This window comes from Apodemus sylvaticus, chromosome 1 (assembly GCF_947179515.1).
Source record: "Apodemus sylvaticus chromosome 1, mApoSyl1.1, whole genome shotgun sequence".
NCBI lineage: Eukaryota > Metazoa > Chordata > Mammalia > Rodentia > Muridae > Apodemus > Apodemus sylvaticus.
The window spans coordinates 65,781,274-65,805,584 of NC_067472.1; the positions used below are offsets into that span (position 1 = coordinate 65,781,274).

General features: G+C 48.3%; 1 protein-coding gene across 1 annotated transcript in view; it reads left to right on the forward strand.

The window, feature by feature from the left end:
- Window positions 1-1,708: 1,708 nt before the first annotated feature.
- Cfap46 (cilia and flagella associated protein 46) overlaps window positions 1,709-24,311 on the forward strand; it is an 85,045-nt gene continuing 62,442 nt past the window's right edge. The window contains exons 1-11 of the mRNA XM_052173634.1: window positions 1,709-2,672; window positions 2,904-3,028; window positions 3,235-3,366; window positions 3,796-3,860; window positions 5,877-6,041; window positions 6,873-6,996; window positions 7,457-7,551; window positions 8,252-8,362; window positions 12,022-12,121; window positions 20,790-20,888; window positions 21,418-21,608. Coding sequence (XP_052029594.1) covers window positions 2,624-2,672; window positions 2,904-3,028; window positions 3,235-3,366; window positions 3,796-3,860; window positions 5,877-6,041; window positions 6,873-6,996; window positions 7,457-7,551; window positions 8,252-8,362; window positions 12,022-12,121; window positions 20,790-20,888; window positions 21,418-21,608 — 1,256 coding nt within the window. The 5' untranslated portion in view covers window positions 1,709-2,623. The remainder of the gene's footprint in view (window positions 2,673-2,903; window positions 3,029-3,234; window positions 3,367-3,795; window positions 3,861-5,876; window positions 6,042-6,872; window positions 6,997-7,456; window positions 7,552-8,251; window positions 8,363-12,021; window positions 12,122-20,789; window positions 20,889-21,417; window positions 21,609-24,311) is intronic.

Consider the following 24,311-nt stretch of genomic DNA (forward strand, 5'->3'; position numbering starts at 1 on the left):
TTACAAATAAACAAAGACCCACATCAGCGTTGTCTTTGGAGTGAAGAGACTAAAGGCTGATACTTTCAAGGTGGAATACTGCTCTGGGACCCTTGAGAAACATACATGACATTTATGTTTCAGAATTATATCAGGCATACTCAACTTTATTATACACCCCCACACAGATGGTTGAGATTTCCCACCTCATGAAAGTGCAAGCGAGACCCATATTCAATAGAACCCACACTGCAGAACTGAATTCCAATATCCTCTCAGGTTGGCCATATGAAAGATAAAACTCCCATGATACAGGGCTGTAGCTGGAGCCATGACCCTCCCCCCACAGTAAACCCCATGTATGTGCCCTGCACTCTAATAGACTCTTACCCTAAGCACCCTCAAGTTCAAGTAAGAAAGTACCCCAAAACTTCCCAGTGCAAAACTCCTGTGGTAGACATCTCACTCCTTGACCCCTGTAACCTGCCCAGGGCCCATGGAAAGCCCAAGTCTGGCTGCAACTCCTTCCAGGTAGAGTTCCTTACTGGAGCTCAGGGACTTTGTGTTTTCTTTGGTTCCTTCATGGAAGAAAAAATGAACATAAACCAAGATGTCCCTGGCTAAAAGGCCTGGTGAACATGTACTACCCGTGTCCAGCACCAAACCAGGAATGGAACTACACCATCAATTCGTAAATGACATAGCACCCCAGCCTCTCAGTGAGAAACCTTTATGGCTCTCCAACATTCTCACACAACACACACACACACACACACACAGACACACACACACACACACACACACACACACACACACACACACACACGATGTCCACTGTTGCACACTGCCAGAACTCATCATGGATTGTTGCCCGCAGGTTCACTCTTTATTGCTGAGCCACAGCCCCGCGTGTGACCGACCATCTTTATTGAGGTCTTTGTTGACTATCTGGGTCATTGAGCCTTGGGCTATCGTGAACAAAGCAGCCATGAACTTACTCCCTCTCCCTTTCTCCCTCCCCCTCCCTCCCCCCTACCCTCCCTCCTTCTCTCAGTCCCCAGGGCTTCAATGGGTAGACTCATTTAAGAGGAGAATTTCTGGGTCATGAGTCAAGTACATGCCTCAGACTACTTAGTTTTCCGGTGATTGTCATTGTATCCCCACCAGCTGTGTAACACATGCAGATGTTTGTCCCCACCAGGCCGGCTATCATCAGGCTTCTTGATTTTAGCTGCACTTGGGTTTGAATGTGGGAGGCATTTCTTTGTGTTGTTTCTCTGATTGCCGACAATGGCAACAGTCTTTCACTGCTCACTGGGTAGTCAAGAAGCTCCTGTTGTGAAGTGTCTTTCCAAATCTTTGGCATCTTCTAAACTTGTCTGTGATTTATCCATTAGACTCTTATATAATCTAGACACAGGTCTTGTATCAGAATTTTTTTTAATGAATATCTTCTTCTAACCTGTAGTCCATCTTTTCGTTTTCCTAACAGCTTCTTTCAAAAGATCAGAAGACTCTACTTCTGAGGAAAGATTTGTCTGTTTCTCCCTCTGAGGTTTCTCCTTCTGCACTTGCTAAGGTCTCACGGGCTCATGCACTGATCCATAGACCCAGCAGGTGGCGCTATTTTGAGAGGTTCCGTATTTAGGCAGTGGCGCCTGGCTAGAGGAAGTAGGTCACTGGGGGCGTGGCCTTGGGGACTGCGGCTTTTTCCTTCCTTAGCGCTTTGAATACACCTTTGTCCTTCTGCACTCCGTTCTAAACGCTCATTTAGGTTCCTAGAGTCAGTTTTCTCTTTGCCTATGCGCCTGCTAACCGGCTGCCCATTTGCTGCCCCAGGGGTCTCCATCGCTGCCCACCGACCGTTGCTTCTCAGCTGATGAAGCGCAGCTCCTCCTGCAGCTCGGAGCTCTGCCCCAGCTCGGACCTCCAAGACTACTATGTCTTAATGGAAGTCATCTCTAAGAGCTCTAGAGCGTGGAAAGCGTCCCTCGCTCCCCGCCCCATGCTCCCTGATCCCAGAACTGCTCCAATTCCAGAGCTTCTGGCCCAGGCAGCAGCTGCAGGCGGGTCTACTCAGTCTTCACTCCCCAGATTCCTTAGATAACATCACACTTGTAGGCCCGCCACAGGTGGCCCTTGAAGATAGAAAAGGGTACGCTCTCTGAGGCTGGTAACTTCCCCTGCCCGGCTGGTACCCAGCAGTCCACCTTCCTGCTCTGCTAGGCATCTTATCTTAGATCTTTTCCCGGCATCCGTCCAACCCGCGCTCACCCGGAGCAGGGAGATTTTGTGGAGTTCCCTTGTCTTTCTCTGTCGCAACAGAGCAGGACGCCGAAACAAGGGTGGATGGATGGGAGGTGAGCGCAGCCTGGCAAGGAAAGTAAAGAAAGCGTGATGTGGGTGCCCTGGGTGCCAATTCAACACTCTCGAGTTCTTGACCTGGCCTCAATTCTTGTCCGCCAGTCCCGCTCCACCCATTTCTTGCCTACTTCCCCGCCCCCTTCCCCTCCCTACTCCTAGCGTCACGGGCCCCCTCAAGTGTCGCCCCGCCCCGAGGTCCCGCGTCCTTGGTCTGGGCCCGTCTCTAGGCAACCGCTACTGGTCCAGCAGTGGAGCTGTCTAGCTAAGGGCCTCCAGCGCCATGGACCTGATCATCACGCAGGAACTGGCCCGTGCGCGGAACCAACAAGGTGGGTCTCACCCTAGCTTTGCTCATGGGAACCCCTTGACTCCAGGAGAGAGGCACAGAAGTCCTCCCTTAACGCGATGCAGCGAATACAATCATTGACCCTGGCCTAACCACTGAGTGGGGAGAGCTGTGGGCAGCCTGGCCAGGAATTCAGACCCGAGGAAGGCTCTCAGGACTGTGTCTCTCTTGACACACCTATACTGGGTCCCTCTGGTGATTCTCTGCCCGATAGATGCAGCTGCGCTGCGAAAAGCTTATGAACTGATCAAGTCAGCAAACCTGGGAAAGTCGGAGCTTGACCCCACAGAGAGCTTCAGCCCGGACCTGTTTGTGCTGTGTGCAGAGCAGGCACTCAAGGTGAAGCCCTAGACCTGGCTGTCACTGGTATACAATGAACCTGTCCCCACCTTCACATCTTCGGGTGTAAACGGCATAGAGGAGGGTGGATGGGACACTTGATGACTGCCGTGGGCATGGAAATGAGCAAGCTAGTCTCATCCGTGACCGGAAGCTCCTTCATCCTGGGCATCCTCCTTCCTTCTCCTGGCTTCACTCTCCCACAGATGAAAGAGCCCGGGATGAGCGAAGACTGCATCCAGATGTACTTCAAAGTGAAGGCGCCCGTCACTCAGTTTCTGGGCAGAGCACACCTGTGCAGGGCCCAGCTTTGTGCCCCACAGTCAGAGGAAAACGTGGTAAGACCACCCTTCACTCCTCCTACCTCTAGGGATGGCAGCAAGGCAGCTCTTAGAGAAGCTTGAAAGCCAAACAGGAGCCAGGGTCTCCTTCACAGTGATGCAAAACGCATCGACAGCGCCTGTTTGTGCTTCTCTCTCTCCGCTCAGGACTTGCCAGGTGCCTGACATGAGGTCATATGGCCTTCCACCCCTGCAAGGGGGTGCTGTGACCCTTCTGTCTTCCCTCCCCACAACGCCCTTCCTGAGCTGGGCAGAGGAGGAGGTGGGAGAGTCTGGAGCCCATGGGCACGGCCAGCTATGGGTGCTCAGAGCCTCCACTGTACCCCGACAGTGCATAAGCTGGGGTGGCAGCCAGTTTGCTTTAGGTGATGGGAACGAAGATGGGTGGCAAGTCGACTCACCTGGGCGTTCTTTGTGCTGCCTTAGGAAGAATTTGAAAATTGCGTGACACAGTACATGAAGGCCATAAACTTTGCAAAAGGAGAACCGAGGTAGGTACGCTGAACTGTCCACTCCTGGTTGCTTGCATAAGACTCTGGTGCCCCACAGAACCAAGTGATGTTATTTATCTTTTTGACATCCATCCCTTCTCCTTTCAGTTTTGTGCTTGAAATGGAGTGAGAACACAGGTTTGTCTTAGTACCTGGGAGTCGGCCGTGCCCATGCAGACTTCCCAGAAGCAGCATCCTCTGCTACGCTAGCTCAGGGGTCGTTGAGATTTGTAAATGGCTGTCAAAGTGTTTTCTCAATGGCCTCCTTCCCAACCTGTCCCCCAGAATCCTTTGTTCCTGGCTTTTGGGTCTCTCTGAAGGGAGAAGGTCACACTGTCAGGTTCTTCTGTGTAGACTGTGGTCCTCTGGCCCTGAGTCAAGGCTTCCTGCCTGCAGCCATGACTCTAGCACAGCTTTTTACTTGGTCTTTAGTTCCCACCCAAACCCAAACCCAAACAGAAACACAAACACAAATTCAGTTATTGAAACAGTTAAGTTGGCATACACTGGGATTGGCACACATGCAGCAGGACCCAACATTAGCAGGGGCTTTCGCTCATCCTGCCCGTGGCCACTGCTCATCGGTTGATGTCCTTCTCAAGTGACACAATGCATAAGGACGAGGGTCCAGGCTCCAACCCTTTAGGCCTTCCCTCCAGGAGTCAGAAGCCAATGATACACCAGAGACCTTAGCACACTGAATGTTTCCAAATAGAGCCTCCTAGTTCCTGGCCATATCTCACTGCAAGGGTCTGGGAGACAGGTGTAAATGGATCAAACAAGTGACTGGGAATCACTGGTCTGGCTGTTGGCCACTTGGTTTCCTCTCCCTTCTTCCTGGATAACGAGCAGCAATGCCCTGCCCTGTGACCAACCAGTAATAGAATGTCAAGCCTGCCACTTCAGAAAGTGGCTTTACAGTAAGAAAGTGCCCTGTGTGACTGCCAGTCAGAGGAAGATGCTGGGAGGTAGCACTCATGCATCGTCAAATCGGATCCATCCCATATACAGTCACCAAACCCAGACACTATTGTGGATGCCAACAAGTGCTTGCTGACAGGAGCCTGACATAGCTGTCTCCTGAGAGGCTCTGCCAGCTCCTGACAAAAACAGAGGTGGATGCTCTCAGCCAACCATTGGACTGAGTACAGAGTCCCCAATGGAGGAACTAGAGAAAGGACACAAGGAGAAGATGGGGTTTGCAGTGCCACAGGAGGAACAACAATATGAACCAACCAGTACCCCCAGAGCTCCCAGGGACTAAACCACCAATCAAAGAGTACACATGTAGGGACCCATGACTCCAGCCTCATATGTAGCAGAGGATGGCCTTGTTGGACATCAATGAGAGGAGAGGCCCTTGGTCCTGTGAAGGCTCACTGCCCCAGTGTAGGGGAATACCAGGACAAGGAAGAGGGAGTGGGTGGGTTGGTGAGCAGGGGGAGGGGGATGAGATAGGGGATTTTGGAGGGAAAACTAGGAAAGGGGATAACATTTGAAATGTAAATGAAAATATCTAATAAAAAACGAGTTTATGATCAGACATGGAGTTTGTCCTACAGTCCCTCTCTTCCATCTCAACACACTCATCTTTCTGTCTGACCATCTTTTGCCCAATGAGCTCCTGGCTGATTCTTGGACTTCTTCCAGGTCAGTTCTTCTAGGTTCTTCTTCTTCAGATGCCACCTCCTCCAGGAAGCTTTCCATGTTCTTTCCTTCCTTGCTTCTGACTGTATTTTTGTAGGGTGTGGTTAGTTTGTAGAATGACTGAACCTAGTCCAGACAGGTACCATGCCATCACCACTGTGAGTGAGATGGCCACTGCTCATGTGGGAAAGGGCTGTTTGGAGTGGCCCTGCATCCTGGTGCTGATGGAGATTGCAGAGGAGTACTCTAAATAAGGCGCCTGCATCTGATGGTGATTGGACACACCTTCACGTCCCTCCTGAAGGGGTTCAGGAATCAGGATCCCCCAGCCCTGTGCCTCCAGCATTCTGACTTCTACTCCCTACCCAGGTATTACTTCTTGGTGTTCAATGCTTCTGTTCTCTACTGGCGCATGGTGCGGCCATTCCTCAAGCCTGGATATCACCACCTCGTGATTCCCAGCCTCTCCCAAATCGTCGCCGTGTTAAATCAGACAGAAGAGGAAGACAAGGAATGGCAGGCAGAGTTGATGATGTGAGTGGGGGTGGCGGCCCTAACCACCCTGACAAATCCCTTGTTATGCTTCACATAGACCTTCCTTTCCCTTCCAAGGTAGGGGTTGGGTTTCTGACTTGTCAGCAGGTTCTTTCTAGAAATCTGTGGATATCTCAACAGGCCTTAAAGACACATCGGGATTCAAAGCAAAGGAAATATGACACAGCCCTTACTCCTGGCCCCTGCTTCTAAAACATTAGTGTAGTGGGGTTTTGACATGGGTTTGGTTTTGGTAGGCACTTTGGCAAACAGCTATGCCAATATGAGCATCACATCTGGGTCCCCAGGTGCCTGTGCATGGGAGCTCTGGGGTTGCTGCTGGAAAGCCACAGAGTAACAGCAAATGCCCGGCCACCGTGCCAGCGAGACCTAGAGGGGCTCTTGCACAGGTTTTGTGAGGATCTTGCTACAAGCAAGAGACCAGGTGGATTTTTTACTGTGAATTCTAGCACTAAAGACGCCAGGTCAAGTGCAGACCGCAGTCTACTGGCTTGGGGTACCTGTTTGTGGCCGTTTGGAAAACCTCTACGAGGAAGTTGATGTAAATGAGATGTTCCTTCAAAGTGTCGGCTGGAAATGTTCTTAATTAAAGTTCCGATAGTTGTCTGTGCCGTCAGCAGGAATTTCTCCTATTCCCGCTGGCTTTGCACTGAGCGGTGGATCCTAGAGTGGGCCCTGAGCCTCCCTGGGCAGCTTTTGAAAGTTTGTGAAACACAGAGTTTGCAGAAGCCTGAGAACGCTTACTGGAGATTTGCCATACGAGTGCTCTGAGAAGGCTAATGTCTATGTCTATTGTTTTCTGATGTCCAGAGAACTTCTTGAATGTTACCTGCAAGCCGGAAGAAAGGAGGATGCTACCAAGTTCTGCTTGACGGCAGCGCCATTCATCAAAACCCACGTGCCGCACAAGTACCGGCAAATGTTCTCAACCATGGTAAATGGACACTTTGAAAAGAGTAGCAATAACTAGCATTGTTAAAAGTCATTTTCCCAAAACTATGCACAAAACGGTAATAAGCCCACTTACAGAGGAGGATAGAAGCATACACTCATGTGGGCAAAGCAAGAACAATGAAAAGAACGGGCAATCCTTCCTGTGTGTCAAAGCAACGTCCATTCCTTACTACACTTAGATAATCCTTCTGTAATAGCATCAACTTTTAAAAAGACTAATAGAGAATTTGTGAAACCAAGTACTTACTATAGCACCGTACCCCAGGTGTCTACAACCTGGTGATTCGGATATTTAAGAATCAGCTGAGGTTACATATAAAAATGTATAGAACTTAATTAATGAGAGTTTGCCTTAGTTACAAATACTAATTTTACAGGAGGGATTAAATAATATCTAAACACAAAGTCTGAGTCCTTTGAATGGGTTGCATTCCTGGCAGGTTCGTTATGAATTAATGGATGATCAGATGTTGAGGGAAGAGAAGAAGCAATCTGTTACCCTCTCCGTCACTTACCACATCAATTCACTGAAATCGTAAGTAGGTTGGGAAGGCTGAGCTTCTCGGCACTAGTGTTTTGTGGGAAGAATCTAAAGTAAGCCCCATTTGCCACACCCCACTCGTGGGAAGCAGCGTGCAATGAAGTCAGCAACAATCAGAGTATCAGCTAGGGAAGAGAGCCCTGCCCGATGAGACTTGAGGTAGACCATGAGGAGGTCATGGTGTGTTTGAGGCTGAGAAGAATGGGGAGAATGGTGTGCTCAGCCCCAAGGCGAGCAAGACAACCACAGGATGTCCACTCCTACGGTGAGCAAGGAGACTGCAGTATTTTGAGGTTGAGGGGAACTCCTTACCTCAGGGTGTTTTTGACCTCTCAGCAATAATGCTGAGCTACCGAGAGACTTGTGGTCTCAGGTCCTATCACAACATGAAAATAAGGGCCAAAATGTCACAGGGCAGAGGATCCTAGAGACAGTGCTGGCTCTGCAGATGAGCCCTTGCACACTCTCCTGGAGTTTCCCTGCAGTGATGTAAGAAAAGGAACATTGCCTGCTGAGAGGGAGTATAAGGAGGTAGGAAAATTTGCCTGGGAAATGTGACACGAAGGAAGGGATATTTTAAGACCTCCATCCTGTAAGAAGCACAGGTCGGTTCATGGATTTCAGTTTTCCTGAGAATCAATTTTAACATATATGGCAGGATGCTTTGGTAACTTAGCATTTACATCACTTCTAGGAAACTGGATAAGAGTAATTTGCCGGAAAACATGGAGCAGATCCTGAAGAAAATGTATAAAGATTTAAGTCAGTACCAACACCAGCGCTTCCCTTCCATCAGAGAAGAAAAGTAAGTGCGACTGTCCCCTGTCTGTACATGCAGAGACACCTACAGCGTCACCATACAACACTCAGAAAGTATCTAGATGTAACGAACTTTGCAAGGACCAGCCCCACATCAGAGAGGGGTGGAGGATTTGGTACAGCCTCCCTGGTAATATTGTCCTGAGGTTTATACCGTCTGTGTACTGCACTAGGATGTGGACCTCCATATCTGACCTTGGAAAATCAAATTTAACTTCTAAGCAGTCATTTCAGTCTGCACAGCACCCCATGTACTCCTTGGTAGCTACACAGAGGAACACATTGATATAAGAGCTTTCCGGGGGCTCATTTTAACTCTGAGATTTCTGGCCTTTCTGAACACTGGTGGAGTTGGGAGGGGTTCTGGGCTGGCTTCAGAATGAAGAGCAGGGCCCTGGAGCAGAGGTGAGGTTCTGGAATGTTTTCTCACAGAGGCAGAGGGAGTTTGTGTCTCACCCGAGGGGCTGGCTGGCTGTCACACCACTGTGAGAACTTTGTATTCATTTGAGATGATGAAATGGAAATTGCCTCCACGTGTTGGCTTTGATTTTTGAGTCTCTCATCACCAGTGGGATTCAACCTTCACCCAGTTTGGGGTTTTTGGACTACCTCCTCTGAGAATTTGTCTTCCAAATTCTGAATAACTTTTTCTTACTAACTTCTGTCCACTTCTAATGTATGAAACCTTCAATCCCTTATTTTAGCCACAGGGCCTCTTAATATGATGCCCATTGTTACCAGAGATAGCCAGAAAGAGCACCCACTGTCCTCGATGGTCATGTGGCTGTTGACTCAGGCTGCAGTATGTAGAGTTTTGGAGACAAGAGGATGTACTATTGGTGGGAGTAGTGTTGGTGTCAGGCTGCAAGTGCAACTTGGAAGCACAGCCTTTGTAGTTGTAAGTTCAGGCAACTCACAGGAAGGAAGGCAGACTCTGACTCCCAGGACTGGTGTCCTGTTAAGAAAAGGGAAATTCTGCCTCAGACACACATGGTGAAGCCCATGTAGTAATGGAAACAGAACATTTGCTGGCCACAACCTGGAGAGGCAAGGAGCGAGCCTCCACTGCCTTCTGAGGGAATGTAGCTTGGGGGAACACCTTGATCTGAGGTCTGGTATGAGAACTCGGAGACAACCTTACCTGCTGTCTCATTCTACTCTGGTCTGTAGTAAGCAGAAAATGGATCGAGAGCATGCGTGATCTGTGGTGGTGTGACAATGACCACAAACTGAAGCTCAAAACGAGGCACATTTGTATCTGTCTGGTGGTGTCTGCACGTAGGACTCTAATTCCTCCAACCAGCAAGGTGCCAGCTACCTCTCTCAGGTCTCTCTGGCAGCTAAGCTTGGAGAGAGCTTCCCCCCTCACATGGCTGCTGGCACGATTAGTTTCCTCATGCCCTACAGACCACAGGATATCTCCATGAGCAGTCTGCTTTATCAAGCACTGCCAGGGAGAGAGCCAGCTGTCTATAGGCTGGGCTATGTGTGGCACAGGGCTGGGGTAGACTCTGCTTGCACACAGTGGCTCTGTAATGCTTGACACATATTCCTTGGGGAGAGGAGCATGCAAGGAACCACATTTGGGGTCCCAGGGACCCAAAGCCTGAGTAAGAGCCAGGGGAGGCGGATCAAGTTCTTCTGTGTTCTGGGCTCCTCAAACTGGTGTCCAGATCCTCTGTCAGGTTAATAAGAACTGAGAGGCATGACTGAGCATGTACATTGAGCGTGAGTGTGCCTGTTCCTGGAAGGAAGGCCACATCGGCTGCCATCAGCTTCTCCGCGTTACTTTAACTGCAGTCAGACCCCAGCAGTCCTGTGCACGGCAGAGAATTCCACCTGGGGTTTGGGGGGTGGTGACATCCCTTTATGACAACATGCTCGTTGCTCTCTGAGGGTTCTGGGGTGCTGGGTGGTGCATGCACACAGGGAGCTAGCTTTCTGCTCTTTTAGTGACTTCTCTGAGATGGTTCAACGGCAGTTTCATTGCCCGACCATGATGAAGCCAGACATTTACTCGTACAAATAGGAGCACTGTTTTCTTTGTTGGCTCCATGTGCCTGCCTGTCTTTTACCTGACTTTAAAAATGGGTATTGTGTAGCTGGCTGGAAGGGCATTCCTGTATTGAGGATCTGAGCCCTTCTCCTTTGTTATATTTACAAATTCTTCAGGTGACCAGTTAAGCTTTTCTAAGGTTTCATATGCAGAAATGTTGTACTTAACACAAAAATCATATGAACTAGCATCCATTCCCACCAGTGTGAATTCGGCTGCTCAGTGGAACCTGGGAGTGGACGTGCGCATGCTCAGAGGAGCTCACTGGCCTCAGCCACCTGGCTGATGTTTCCTCAATCATATTCCTCAGACAGGATTCCCTACAGAGACCTGATGAGGAGCTAATCTCCAAGGCCCTGCTTCTGTGTGAACTTCTAGTTGAAGTACACAGGGACGCCCCCTCCAGGACCCATTGTGTATAGAAGGACCCCAGAACTGTTTCAGCTCTTCATAGAATCCATACTCTATGACTCCTCCTAGGGTGCAGCCATAGTACCCGGGGATACTGCATAAGAAACCCAAGCTGTCTTCTAGTGGGTATAGAACCCTTCCACACAACCCCGAGAGCCCCAGAGCCTCCTGACGCTACAGGGCCATGCTGGAATACCTTCATTTGGACTTCTATGTCTGAAATTCTGACTGGGGCGGGGCAGGGGACTGTAATATTTCTTTAAAACCAAAATGGTTGAGGGATCAGCTATTTACTCTTTCCCAAGTTCCTTCTTCTTGACTGGCAGGCCCAGAGCTCAGGTGAAGCAAGGAGGCAAAAGTCCTGAGGTCATGCCTGGGTTATGCAGAGCCTAAGGAGAGAAGGGTGGGTCTCCAGAAGATCCTCCCTTCCTGAAGCTGCCCCTCACCTGCAACAGCTCAAAAGCAAAGAAAGGGAAGATGGCGGCCCTACATGTAGCCACTCTGGCTAGATGTGTCTCTAGCATTATTACAAAGGCAGACAGATGCTTGGCCTATCCTCCCAGGACGGCTGCCAGTACCTGGAGACACTTAGTGGTCACTGCTAGGGATGTTGCTGGAGCCTGGTGGGAGGAAAGTAGGGATGCAGCAGCAGGAGGAGGAGACAATGACGGGATGCACAAGGCCCAAGGTTGAGACCAGGTAGCTCCAGCCAGTTTCTTGGAGTATATCCTAGCATAAGTCTTAAAAATGGACAGTTTCCTCTATCAGTTTGTTCTTTGTCAAAGTTGTTTGTCTATCACATGTCCCTGCATTTTAATACATGTTTAACATCACCCATCGAGACTCAGATTGGTGGTGGTGAGTGTATTGATGACATCCCACATGCCTGTCACCAGGAGGAAGAATCTGTGCGGTGTCTTCTGTGCAGGGCAACTGTGTAGGGAGTTTGTGGTGACCCAGTGTCACCATGGCCTGGCGACTGGATGAGGACAGTGTTTCCAATAGGGACAGATGCAGCATTGTGGAGATCTCTGGGTCCCACAACAGCTAGCAGGCAGGGCCAACACAGCAGGTCTGTAGCTCCTGCCACTGTCACAGTGGTGCAAGGCTGACGTTGCCGCTGCCAAACAAGTGAGCGCCTGCCTGTGCTGAGCCAGAGCCTCTTTCTTTCCTTCCAGAATCCTTTTGCTTTTCGAATTGGGCCGCCTATGTCTGACCTTAAAAAACGAGCCAATAGCCTGTGACTGCCTCTTATACCTGAAGAAAATGGAAACCGAAGTGAGTGAGTTAAAGTTGGCTTGGGGTGGTGGCTACAGGGAGCGGCTCATAAAACTATGGTCCCAGGGATGAAAAAGAGTGTTGGCAGGAAAGGCCTTGCATCTTCAGCCTGCGCCTCCTGTAGAAGTGTGTCCGCCATTGCTGCTGATCCACACCTGTCTTTCCTTTCTTCCACCTTTGTCACTGGTTCTGGCCTGTGCATCCGCCACTGCCCCTCCAGTTCGAGGAAAGGCTATGTAATACTCACAGTAGTAGCAATAATACCCCATGCCCTCCTCACCCCTGGACACTTAAGTCATACTTAATTTTTCTTATTTCACAAAGATCTCTCTACTGTAGAGATTTTTAGACACTGTAGAGTGTCTAAACCAATCTGCTACCAATTGGGGTTTCTTCAGTAACCTGATTACAAAGGAAGTGTCGATGTAATGTCTCTTATGCTTATGACAATACTGGCATTCAGGGGAAGCTTGGGATCACACGCTCTGACAGGAGCAAGCGACTACCCATCCACAAGCCTCTCTCCTGCCCGCTGAAGCAGCTCTAGCCGACATCTCAAGGAGGCCTGTGGTCTGCCCTGTTCCACCTCGCCTCGCTGAAGCTGTGGTCTCTTGGGAGTGATCCTTGGCTGCTTGCTCTGCGTATCTTTAACTCAGAGGCAGGGGAGGGTTGAGGGTACTGTGCCTCTGGGTCCACACACCCTATCTTCTCAGTGATCTGTTTGAGGCCTCCGCCTCCATGTGTCTAGGGAGTATCATATCACATGTGCGTACTTGAAGGAGATATAGTTATATTTTTCGTTAAGCACATTGGTGTCAGTAAGTTCTCCAACTTGTTTTTTAAGATTTATTTATTTATTTATTTATTTTATTATATGTAAGTACCCTGTAGCTGTCTTCAGACACCCCAGAAGAGGGCAGCAGATCTCATTACAGATGGTTGTGAGCCACCGTGTGGTTGCTGGGATTTGAACTCAGGACCTACAGAAGAGCAGTCAGTGCTCTTAACCACTGAGTCATCTCTCCAGACCAGTTCTCCAACTTTTTACATCTTGTTCTGTTTGCTCTGTCTTGATTTCCTGTGAGAAAACACCTCCATTCTTCATCTACCAGGTGGATGTCTCAACTTGGCAAAGAACATTTGTCCTTTGTTGCATTCCTTGGTATGGGTTCAGGGAAGATTGGCAGTGATTCTTTGCTAGTAAAGTGTCTCGGGTCTTCCTTAGAAGTGTGCTTCACTGTGCATCCTTGTCCGTTTCCCTGCCGGGGTGCAGCCTTCTGGAGAATGGGACACGGTGGCTTCCTCCCAACTATGCGCCTACTTCCTGGTATAGAACCTGCTGTCTCAAAGGTGGACGGAAAATGTCTCTGTCTGCTGAAGATGGCCAGCTCTCAGGCCTGCAGTTCCTTGTGTGGCCTGTAGGAATCTGATGCTGGGAGTCAAAGAACCAGGCCACGTTTAAGGTCAGCATGAAAACACATCTCAGGAGGAAGACAGACTGAGACCAAACACCTGGCACTTATGCAAAACAAAAGCAAAAACATAATTCTGCCCAGATTGTCCAGGAACAAGTGAGCTTTTCACCGTGTAAAGCAGCGAAGGGAGAGGGTGATGGAGTCTACCTTGTGGCCCAAACCGCAGAGATGCAGCAACATGGTCCTCAAGTCCAAAGCACCTATAAAACCAAACAACATACAAGAAACTACAACCTTCAAGGCACTGGATGGCAGATAAGGAGGGGAAGTCCAGTGCAGTTTCACTACCTGAGAGACTCTAGCAAAGCCTGGTGCATCAACCTGGTGGGGGTGGGGTACAGTGGGGATGAGTCCGCTGCAGGTCACAGGAGGAGTGACAGGCACACAGGAGAGCTGCTGTGATCCCTTAGCTGAGCGCTGATGAGCACATCCACTCTAGGGTAGCATTCATGTTGGGGAAACAGTTTAGATGGAGAAGTAAGGCAGTGGAGCTCTCTGCAGACAGCCTGGGTAGGAGTAGCTCCTACGCTCTTCAGCCAGAGAGCCAGACTCTGGATCCTCAGGTTGAAAGCTCAGGAGTGTAGAGCAGGGTCAAGGGTCATCCCCACTGTACCATGCTCTGATTGTATGTAATGGTGCTTAAGAATGGAACAAAGGACTGAGCTATGATGAGACAAATGCAGGTGTGAACTCACAGTAGCAGGTGTGAACTCATGGTGTGAGCTCACAATGGCTGTGACTATGTGCATAAGACTTGTACAAGATCAAGTCAGACAAAAATCCCTGTGCAGATCCTGGAAGGGTTCACAGGGTCCAGCCTAGCTGGGGAACCATTGGTACTTGATGTCTGTTGGGAAGAGAGTGCGTTTTCTTCAAGAATGGAGCCCCTAGGGGGCTATTCATTAGAATACTAAGTAAACTCAAACTCAGGAGAGAGAGAGAGAGAGAGAGAGAGAGAGAGAGACAGATAGACAGAGACAGACAGACAGGCACAGAGAGAGAGACAGACAGACAGAGCGACAGAGACAGAGAGAGAGAGAGAGAGAGAGAGAGAGAGAGAGAGAGAGAGAGAGAGAAGCTGGGAAGAAACAGTAATGAAGGATACAGAAAGAATCGGAATGAAGAGAATGGGAAGTAGATCAAAATATATCTCACACACTGTGAAGTTCTCAAACATAAATCTGCCTTGTCCAACAAAGTAGAATTATCAGTGCGTGGTACCTGCCAAAAAATGTTCAGGCATACAAAGAAGAAAGATATGACCCATGGAAGAAACAAGAAAATAAAAACAATCTGAATCAACCAATACATGACAAAGATACCATGACACTGGTGCTATGATATCTAGTTTATTTCAAACATTTTAAAAGGTAGAAAAAGATATTGAACATCCACTTGAAATGGAAATGAAGTCATGAAACACTGAGGTGTAACTTGAGCTCTGAGAGTTGAGAACTAGACTGGCTTAATTAATGTAGTCTTCAAAGCAGGTCAGACACCAGCCAAGGCTCAGAGAAGAAGCTCTGTGAGGAGGTCACAGTGTCTGCAAGCCTGGGGTGGCTTCCAGGAGAGCCACAGATATGCTAAACAGCCCTGAGGACAGATCAGAAGAGACAGATGCTGGAAGACATAATGAAATGTTACATCAACAACCTTGAAGATGGAGAAACAAGGGATGTTGGATACAGGCACTACAGTTAGGGGTGGCAGTGCCTTTATTTACTGGAGACAGTAAAAGCAAAAGGACAAGGATGGTCATTAAAATAGTAACATCTAGTCAGCCTAAAACTACATCCTGGGACATACCTGTGGTGGTTTGAATATGCTCGGCCCAGAGAATGGCACTATTGGGAGGTGTGGCCTGGTGGGAGAAAGTGTGTCACTATTGAGGTAGGCTTTGAAACCTCCTCCTAGCTGGCGTTAGAACAAGATGTAGAACTCTCAGCTCCTCCAGTACCACGCATGCCTGCCTGGGGGCTGCCATGCTTCTCACCATAATGATAATGGACTGAACCTCTGAATCTGCAAGCCAACCCCAAATTAGGTAGTGTCCATACCACTTCATAGCATTCAACCAATCATGATGTCACCAGGTGACCTGGTGTCCTTTCACAGCAATGAAACCCTAAGACGACATCTTTTAAAACAAAAAAAAAGGCTTTATTTGACCTCCTCCTCTTCCCAAGAGCATAAAGGAAACTGGATGAGAAGAAAATGGTGCTTGCCAGGGAACTAGAGCCGCACTGGGCAGCAACAGCAGCTGAGATAACCAAGGTGTGCTGTGGGGATTTTGATAAGCAGAGTACAGCATGAGACGCCACAGCAGACCAGCAGGAAAGAAGTGATGTGTGCGCTGCTAGGAAGTTACTAATGTGGAGTTTCGGTGGTGAGAAGGCTATGGGAGGCACAGTCGGATAAACTCGTGACACCAACTGTATGTTCCTAGTGAATGCTCAGAGGACACAGAGGGGCTGAGTATGTAGTTCAGTGGGTAGAGGGCTTGTCTATTTGGTACGAACCCTAGATTATTCCATCCCTAGAACTGAGGGAGAGGAAAAGGGAGACAGGGGCAGCGGGGGGGGGGTGGAGGGAGGGAAAAGAATAGATTGTCCCAAGTAAAACTGAAGAAACAAAATAGAATAAGGAAAAGATGGGGAAGATAGGAGCAAGATGATGAAGTTGATCCAATCTATTGAGCTGTGATCACGGTAGATCTGATCTATTGTGCTGTGATCACTGTGGATCCGATCTATTGTGCTATGATCACTGTGGATCTGATCTATTATGCTGTGATCACGGTGGAGCCGATCTATTATGCTGTGATCACGGTGGATCTGATCTATTGTGCTGTGATCATGGTGGATCTGATCTATTGTGCTGTGATCATGGTGGATCTGATCTATTGTGCTATAATCACGGTGAGCAGAGGCACAGGCACAGGAAACCAGTGGGTCGGAGTGTTGCCGTGTCTTCGGCTGGTAAAGCGTTCCTACATTTTAAAAGGGAATTATTAAGAAAGTCAACAAATTAAAATTGCCATGAAACACAGAGATAAGTTTCATCCATGTAGGAGCCTGAGCTTCCTCCATGTCCACAAGCCTGTGCCTTGGGCAACTGGGATCCTCATATGTTCTCTGAAATTGCCTTGACACGAAGACCTGAGCAGTGGCTCCTGCGTAACTCTGAAAAGCTCAGAAATTTGGGCTGTGCCCCTCCACACAAACTCCCTCTTTGAACTTCCGACTTCCACTTGTGGGATTTCAAGAGTGGGATGAAGTCCCTGAACGGGGCTTACTCAAGGAACCCTGCAATGGTCATAGTGATGACGGGGTCAGGGCGTTCATCACTTCCTTCCACAAGAGCAGGGGGCCTCACGCCCAAACCATAAGCTTTTGCTGCTTGACCCTGGGACCCCAGGCAGAAGTGAAATAAAACACATTTGCTAAATTTTATAGATGTTTGTTGGAAACTAGTTTTGTTCTTTAAAAACTCAAGCCAGTGTCTCACAACCTGACCCCCACAACATCACAGAATATTGGCACTGATCTTGGTTGTCCCCCAGACTTGATGGTAAGACACTGTTCCTGAAGACACCCCATGGTTTAGTCATAGAATGAAGAGAAATAGAGCTGCCATGTGGGCACTCCATCTCTACTGTCTGGCTTTCTAATGCTGGATCTAAACACACCTCCAAGACAGAAAAGCCATCATTAGTCTCATCCAGCTGCGAGTCCTATGAACTACAGCAATAACAGGCCTGACAAGATATGCCCACGGGTATAATAACAGCACAAAGTTATGGGAGAAACCAATCACCTTCTGATCAGATTTGAAGCTGGTCCCCATGGCATAACCCATGCCTAACACTGTTAACATGGTCAAGAGTCCAAAGCTAGGTAGGTAATAGCTCTAAGAGAGAACCTACGGTTGCTTCTGAGTGGGACTAGCACTAAACTGATGCCTAAAGATTTCGCATCCTCACAGATAAGTGCATCTCTAAACCTTATGAGAGAAATGTCTTGAGGTAGATGATTAACACAGAGTCCCACAGCTGTTCAGCCTGCAGAGAACAAGAAATTGCTGAGTGTTCAACCTTAAATGAGACATCTGTATCATATCCCATCTTCCCAAAGCTCAGGATCATTGCAGCAGTGGAGATGGGAAGAGTGTAAGAACCAGAGACAGTAAGTGACTACAAGAACCAGTGTCTTTTGGGCTGTTGCACATATGAACTGACTGTGGCTGTGTCAGCATGCACCAGCGCCAAACAAGATCAAGCCAGACACAAATCTCAACATGAAGGTCCCACACCTAGCTGAGAAGATATTGATGACTTATGGCTTCTGGGAGAAGGAGGAAGTTTTCTTCAGAGCTGTCACCCCTGGGAGGCTACCCATGCCCTGGTAGACAGTTCTACACCAATGCACGTGCTAAGAGCAATAAGTAGACTCTGGGGGTTAAAAAAATCAACACCAGAGGGCTAATATCCAAAATAAATAAAGAACTCAAGAGACTAGACATCAAGAAACCAAATAATCCAACTAAATGGGGTACGGTCTAAACAGAGAAGTCTCAGCAGAGGAATCTCAAATGGACAAGAAACACGTAAAGAAAGGTTCAACATCCTTAAGCCTTCAGGGAAATTCAACTCAAAATGACTCTGGGATGACATCTAATACCTGTCAGAATGGCTAAGATCAAAAATACAAGTGACAGTAGATTCCGATGAAGATGTGGAACAAGAGAAACACTCCTGCATTGCTGGTGGGAGTGCAAACGTGTACAGCCACTTTGGAAATCAATACAGTGGTTTCTTAGAAAGTTGGGAACCAATCTGCCTCATGACCCAGCTATGACATGCCTAGGCATATAGCCAAAGGACTCTCCATCCTACTACAATCTCCTGTAACCAGGCAAGGCTTCCAGTGTAGGGTCTGGGACACCAACCCAGCCTTAAAACCTTTGACCTACAATTTGTCCAATCTGCAAGATGTGGCGGTGTAGAAATTGTGGGAGTGGCCAACCAGTGACTGGTCCATCTCAAGACCCATGCCATAGAGGGAGCCCACCCCTGACACTGCCTGGAGGGCCAGGACCCAGAAGCTGGATATCCCAGAGATTTAGGATAGAACCAAACTGGAAAAAAAGCCAATGAAATGATTCCTAATAATACTCTGCTGTCCTTTCAGACTAGAGCTTAGCATAATCGTCATCAGAGAGGCTTCATCCAGCATACAAGAGCAAATGTAGAGACTCACAGCTAAACCCTAGGTGGAGCTCAGGGAATTTGATGGTAGAAAGAGAGGAAAGATTGTAGGAGCGAGAGGGGCCAAGGACACCTCAGGAAAACCCACAAAGCCACCAAGCTTGGCTCATAGGAGCTCACAGAGACTAAAACGACCATCATGGAACCTGCAGGGGTCTAACCTAGGCCCTCTACATGTTTCAGTAGTGTAGTTTGGCCTTCTTTTTTTAAATTTTATCTTCTATATTCTTTGTTTACATTCCAAATGCTTTCCCCTTTCCCGGTTCCCCCCTCCCCATATGTCCCATAAGCCCTCTTCTCTCCATCTATTCTCCTATCTCCCCCCCCCTTTTCTCTGTCCTGGTACTCCCCTACAATGCTGCATCAAGCCTTTCCAGGACCAGGGCCCTCTCCTTCCTTCTTCATGGGAATCATTTGATATGTGAGTTGTGTCTTGAGTATTCAGAGCTTCTGGGCTAATTAATATCCACTTATCAGTGATTGCATTCCATGTGTATTCTTTTGTGATTGGCTTACCTCACTTAGGATGATATTTTCCAGTTCCCATCATTTGCCTAAAAATTTCATGAATTCATTGTTTTCAATTGCTGAGTAGTATTCCATTGTATAAATATCCCACATTTTCTGTATCCATTCCTCCACTGAGGGACATCTGGGTTCTTTCCAGCTTCTGGCTATTATAAATAGGGCTGCTATGAACATAGTGGAGCATGTGTCCTTATTGCATGCCGGAGAATCCTCTGGGTATATGCCCAGGAGTGGTATAGCAGGGTCTTCCAGAAGTGTCATGCCCAGTTTTCTAAGGAACTGCCAGACTGATTTCCGGAGTGGTTGTACCATCTTACAATCCCACCAGCAGTGGAGGAGTGTTCCTCTTTCTTCACATCCTTGCCAACACCTGCTGTCTCCTGAGGCCTTCTGTGGGACTCCCAAGAGTGGGAGCAGGGGCTGTCTCTGACCCTTTGCCTGCTTTTGGGACCCCCTTCTTCCTGCTGGATTGCCTTGTTCAGCTTTAATATGGGGGGATGTGCCTAGTTTTACTGCAACGTGATATGCCATGTTTGGTTGATATCCCTGAGAGGGCTGCTCTTTTCTGAAGGAAAATGGAAGAGGAGTGGATCTTTGGGAGAAGAGAGGTGTAGGGGAAGGACTTGGAGGGAGGGAAAGAAAACTGAAGTTGGGATATAACATATGACAAGTATTTTTTTTTAGAAGTCAATACACGAAATTTGAAAGTAATAGAAGTGGTAGAGATAGATGAGTTAGAGGGGAGGAAATGGAGGTGAATTTAATTAAAATACATTATACGCACGAATGAATTTCTCAATAAAAGAAAAAGAAAAAAATTTAAACCAGAGGCTGGTGAGATGACTCAGTATGCAAAGGTGCTTGCCACCAAACCTGCAGATCCCGGTATGATCTTAGAATCCACATCATGAGAGGCGAGAATCAGCCCTTGAAAGGAGCCTTCTGGTTTCCACACTCACACACATGCATGGACACATCATGTATGGTGACTCACTTCTGTAATCTCAACACCCAGGAAATTGAGGCAGAACTGGGGTGAATTCAAGGGCTTCCTGGGCTAAAGAGGGAGCTCCAGAAGTCTTAGCTATATTGTGAGCCTCTGCATTTTACAAAAGAGAAAAAAAAATGTTTAAAACGAAAGAAAAATGCAAGGTCCTCTGAAATCAGTGAGGCATACCCCTCCCTTCCCCCCACAAAAGGTCTCAAAAGGTCTCTCTCCTTTTTTATCTTTTGAGACTTGTTTCACTTTTCTCCTACTTTGTGCTGTTCTCTGATTGTCCATTTTCTGGATTCTGTTTGCGCTAGGATTCAAGGCTTTTTAAGGGTCTTTAAGGCTCATGAATGTGCATGATTGCTGTCATTAATGCCTTTGTGTTCAAAACTCCATCTGCATCTCCAGGATCCTAGCAAGCTGCTAGAAATTGAAGGTCTGGAGTGTGAATTAGATACCTTAAGACTGGAAAGCAAGCTCAAAATGTACCTTCGAGGAGCCGTTGAGGTAAAGCCTTAAGGTCCCCTGGACTGGAGCATCACTGGGTTTGAGGGCCCTTGGGGCAGGAAGCCAGAGCACATGGGGGTGCTCATGGGGGTGGCTGACAACAGGATAGGTGTGGGGTTTGAGGAAAGGCTTTAGAGTGTGGGTGTGTTACACAGCTCCTGAAAGTCCAGCCTTTCTGCTGGAAAGGACCCACAGCAAGGTGATTCTTCTTGGGTAATAAATGAAAGATGTAAGCCCTAGAAGGTAGACTCCAGTTAGAAAGAAATGGACTGTGACTCCACTCACGCAAGCACCTCGATGAGCTGCAGCCATATCTCAGCCTTTTTCCTGAATGTCTTAGGAGCCTACTGCAGGAGAGGAAGGATTATTATGGCATCTTTAGAGGGATCAGGGCCCTGGTCTGATGATCCCTGATCTGCCACTTCCCCTGACTGCTGTCCCCAGCATGGCTCTTCCAGGAGGTGACCATGGCTGGCTTCCCATCCTAGCCTCACAAGCCTCAGCGAGCCATTCACTGTGCCCCTTACAGGAACAGCTTCACATCATAAAGAGACTGGACAATATACTGCAGCGGGCCATTCGTCTGGGCAACCCCACGACCATCCATGTGCTGTGCACTGCACAGTGGAACATGTGCCTGCCCCTGCTGCAGCACAACCTGAGGCACCACCTCCGGAAGCCGCTGACCAACATTGCTGAGATTCTGGAAAAGGTTGATAGGTGGGCACCATCTATTTATTCTGTGTGGGGGGAGAACTGGGATAGAGCTTTTTAGTGCTATAAATAGAGCCCAGGGCATGCTCACCCTGTTTCACCATCACCTGTGGAGTAGATGATGCCTTCCAGTCACCTAGGCAATCTAGATATAGAATCCTCACAACATAAACAGATCTCACTCTATCCACCTTTCAAAGTATGGTGGTGGGATTATCTGGAGAGAGACTCGTAAACATATTCTCAATAGCCATTGCAGATATGTGGTGGGCAGGCTATCATCATAAGCCAGAGACCCCTTCTTCTAAGTGCACCTCCCATGCTCACACCATACTGCAGGGTCTCTGTCATTCCGTATCCGCACAGATACGTGGTTTTACTGATCGCCTGACTTCAGCTGTGCTGTGGATGAATGATTGTAATCAACAGTAGGTGCTCTTCATTTCCCTTGGTGAGCAAGCATCTCTCCTGTGCTGCCGATGGCCGTCTCTCTGTTTTGTGGCCTGCCTGCTCAGATCTTTTATCTCTGCTAGTTTGACACTGAGATCTGTAGGCATAAATGTTTTGCAACTTACTTTTAATAAGGGTTCAACCTCTCCTCTAGCTCACCACCCAGCAGAGGTAATGGAAGAGAAAAGTTGTTAGGATAAGGGGTGTGTGGACCTGCTCAGCAATAGTTCTTTGGGGGCAAGCTCAATCTTCTTTGGTAGCAGCTCAGTCCTGTAGCAAACACCAAATATAGCTCAGTGGCTGAAGAGCAGTCCTCTGGGCAGACAGACCCCAGGCATGAGCAGCAACCAGGCTGAGGTGCGGCCATGGAAGTTCCACAGGAACCTCACATCAGTTCTTGGGAGGGTTTCTCTCAATGGTGGTGTTACCACAAGTTGAGCTCAGCGATGCCATGTAAGACAAACCAATCCACGCCTGTTGTTAATGAATAGACAGGTGGAACAAACCAAACCCTGGCTCAGTGCTCGTCTCCCACTGTCTGTGGGGTCATAGTTATACACCTTCATCAACGATCTTTTCATGTGTTTGCTACATGAAAACATCTTTTCACCTGTGCCTGCTTCAGGGAAACTTTCTTTCCATGTCTGCTTTGGCAAGATACCCTCTCATCTGTGTGCCCCAGCAAACTATCTCTTTGTTTGTTTGTTTGTTTGTTTGTTTGTTTGGATTTGGTTTTTTTGAGACAGGGTTTCTCTGTATAGCTCTGGCTGTCCTGGAACTCACTCTGTAGACCAGGCTGGCCTCGAACTCAGAAATCCACCTGCCTCTGCCTCCCAGAGTGCTGGGATTACAGGCATGTGCCACCACCGCCCGGTGCAAACCATCTCTTGACATAACTGACTTTCCAAAGAACTAGTAATCTCCACTTCAGAGGCCATACTGGCTTTATAAGTTAATCATGAGGTGTCTTTCTAAAATCCCTTTCCAGTGTTTCTGGCACAGCTACTTGTCTTGGTTCCCATAATCAACAGTGAGATCATCCAGGCCCTGGGGGATGCTTGTCTAGTTGTCTATATCCTGGGAATGTCTTCAGTCTGAGGCAGTCCCTACGTGTGGACTGAAATGAGCAAGCCCTTCCCCAGAGCACAGTGTCACCATGCTAGGGTGGTCATGTGGCTCATGCTGTACATCCTGATTTGTGTCGATTGTAAAGATCCCAGGGAGAGGAGCACCGCACGTCCCAGCCAGGGTGCGAGGCTCCTCCCTGGCAGATGGGCTCTCCACTAATGCCCTGTGCATGCCTAGCCTGGCAGTCCATCTTGTTGGGTGCAGACCTCAGCATGCTTGCCCCTGGCACCCACTGTTTCACAACATGTCTACCATCTTTGCTTTGAAGTGAGCAGTCTGGATACTCACAAATGTGCTCTTCCTCTCTCAGTTTGGCCACTGCTCTATCCCCTGGAGGTAGCTGGATATGCTAGAATCCTCTCTCCATTCTATTAGCTTTCTTACTTCTATGTGTCTCTTGTGGGTGGAGGTGGCCATCCTGGAGAACAGGGCGTGGCTGATGGAAGCCCTCTGCCCTGCTGATCTGAACTGGTCCCACACCATCTCAGCTTCAGAGAATGTGTTTGCTATCGAATGCTGGATTGGCAGGTGTGGCATTCTTTACACATCTGGAAGGGCTTCTTTTTCTGGTCTCCATGGTCTCTGATGGGAAGTCCAGCGCAGTGTGGGTCTCTGTGCGCATCTTTCCCTAATTTCAAGCATTTCTTTTTAAATTTTTAGCATTTTGGTTATACTATCTCTGGAGCCTTTACATTTTTCATATAATTCCAGAATGTTAAATGACACTTTCATCATATTTGAGGAATTTTTAGCAATTGTTTCTTTGAATACATTCCACTGTCTGGGGTGCTAGCTATACACATGCAGAATATGGGGTGCTTCTTGTGGCTCCTGGGACTGTTCAGGTCTTAAATTCTTTTTGTCTTAGTTCTTCCAATCAGCCCGTTTCTGTTTCCAGACTCATGATCTTCCTGTCTGTCCACTCTGCAGCTGGCCCCATTCTGCTTCTGACCTCAAAGTCCATGTACTGGGCCAGGCCAGAACAGAAGGCACAACGCTTATCTGCGCAGGTTCACAGGAACTGGCAGGAACTGGCTTGAGTGCTGGGAAGAAACAGCCCACAGCCCTTGTTATTTTGGATAACGAGGGCTATGTAAACCTTGGGGAGTGGGTAGGAGTTTGGGGATGAGT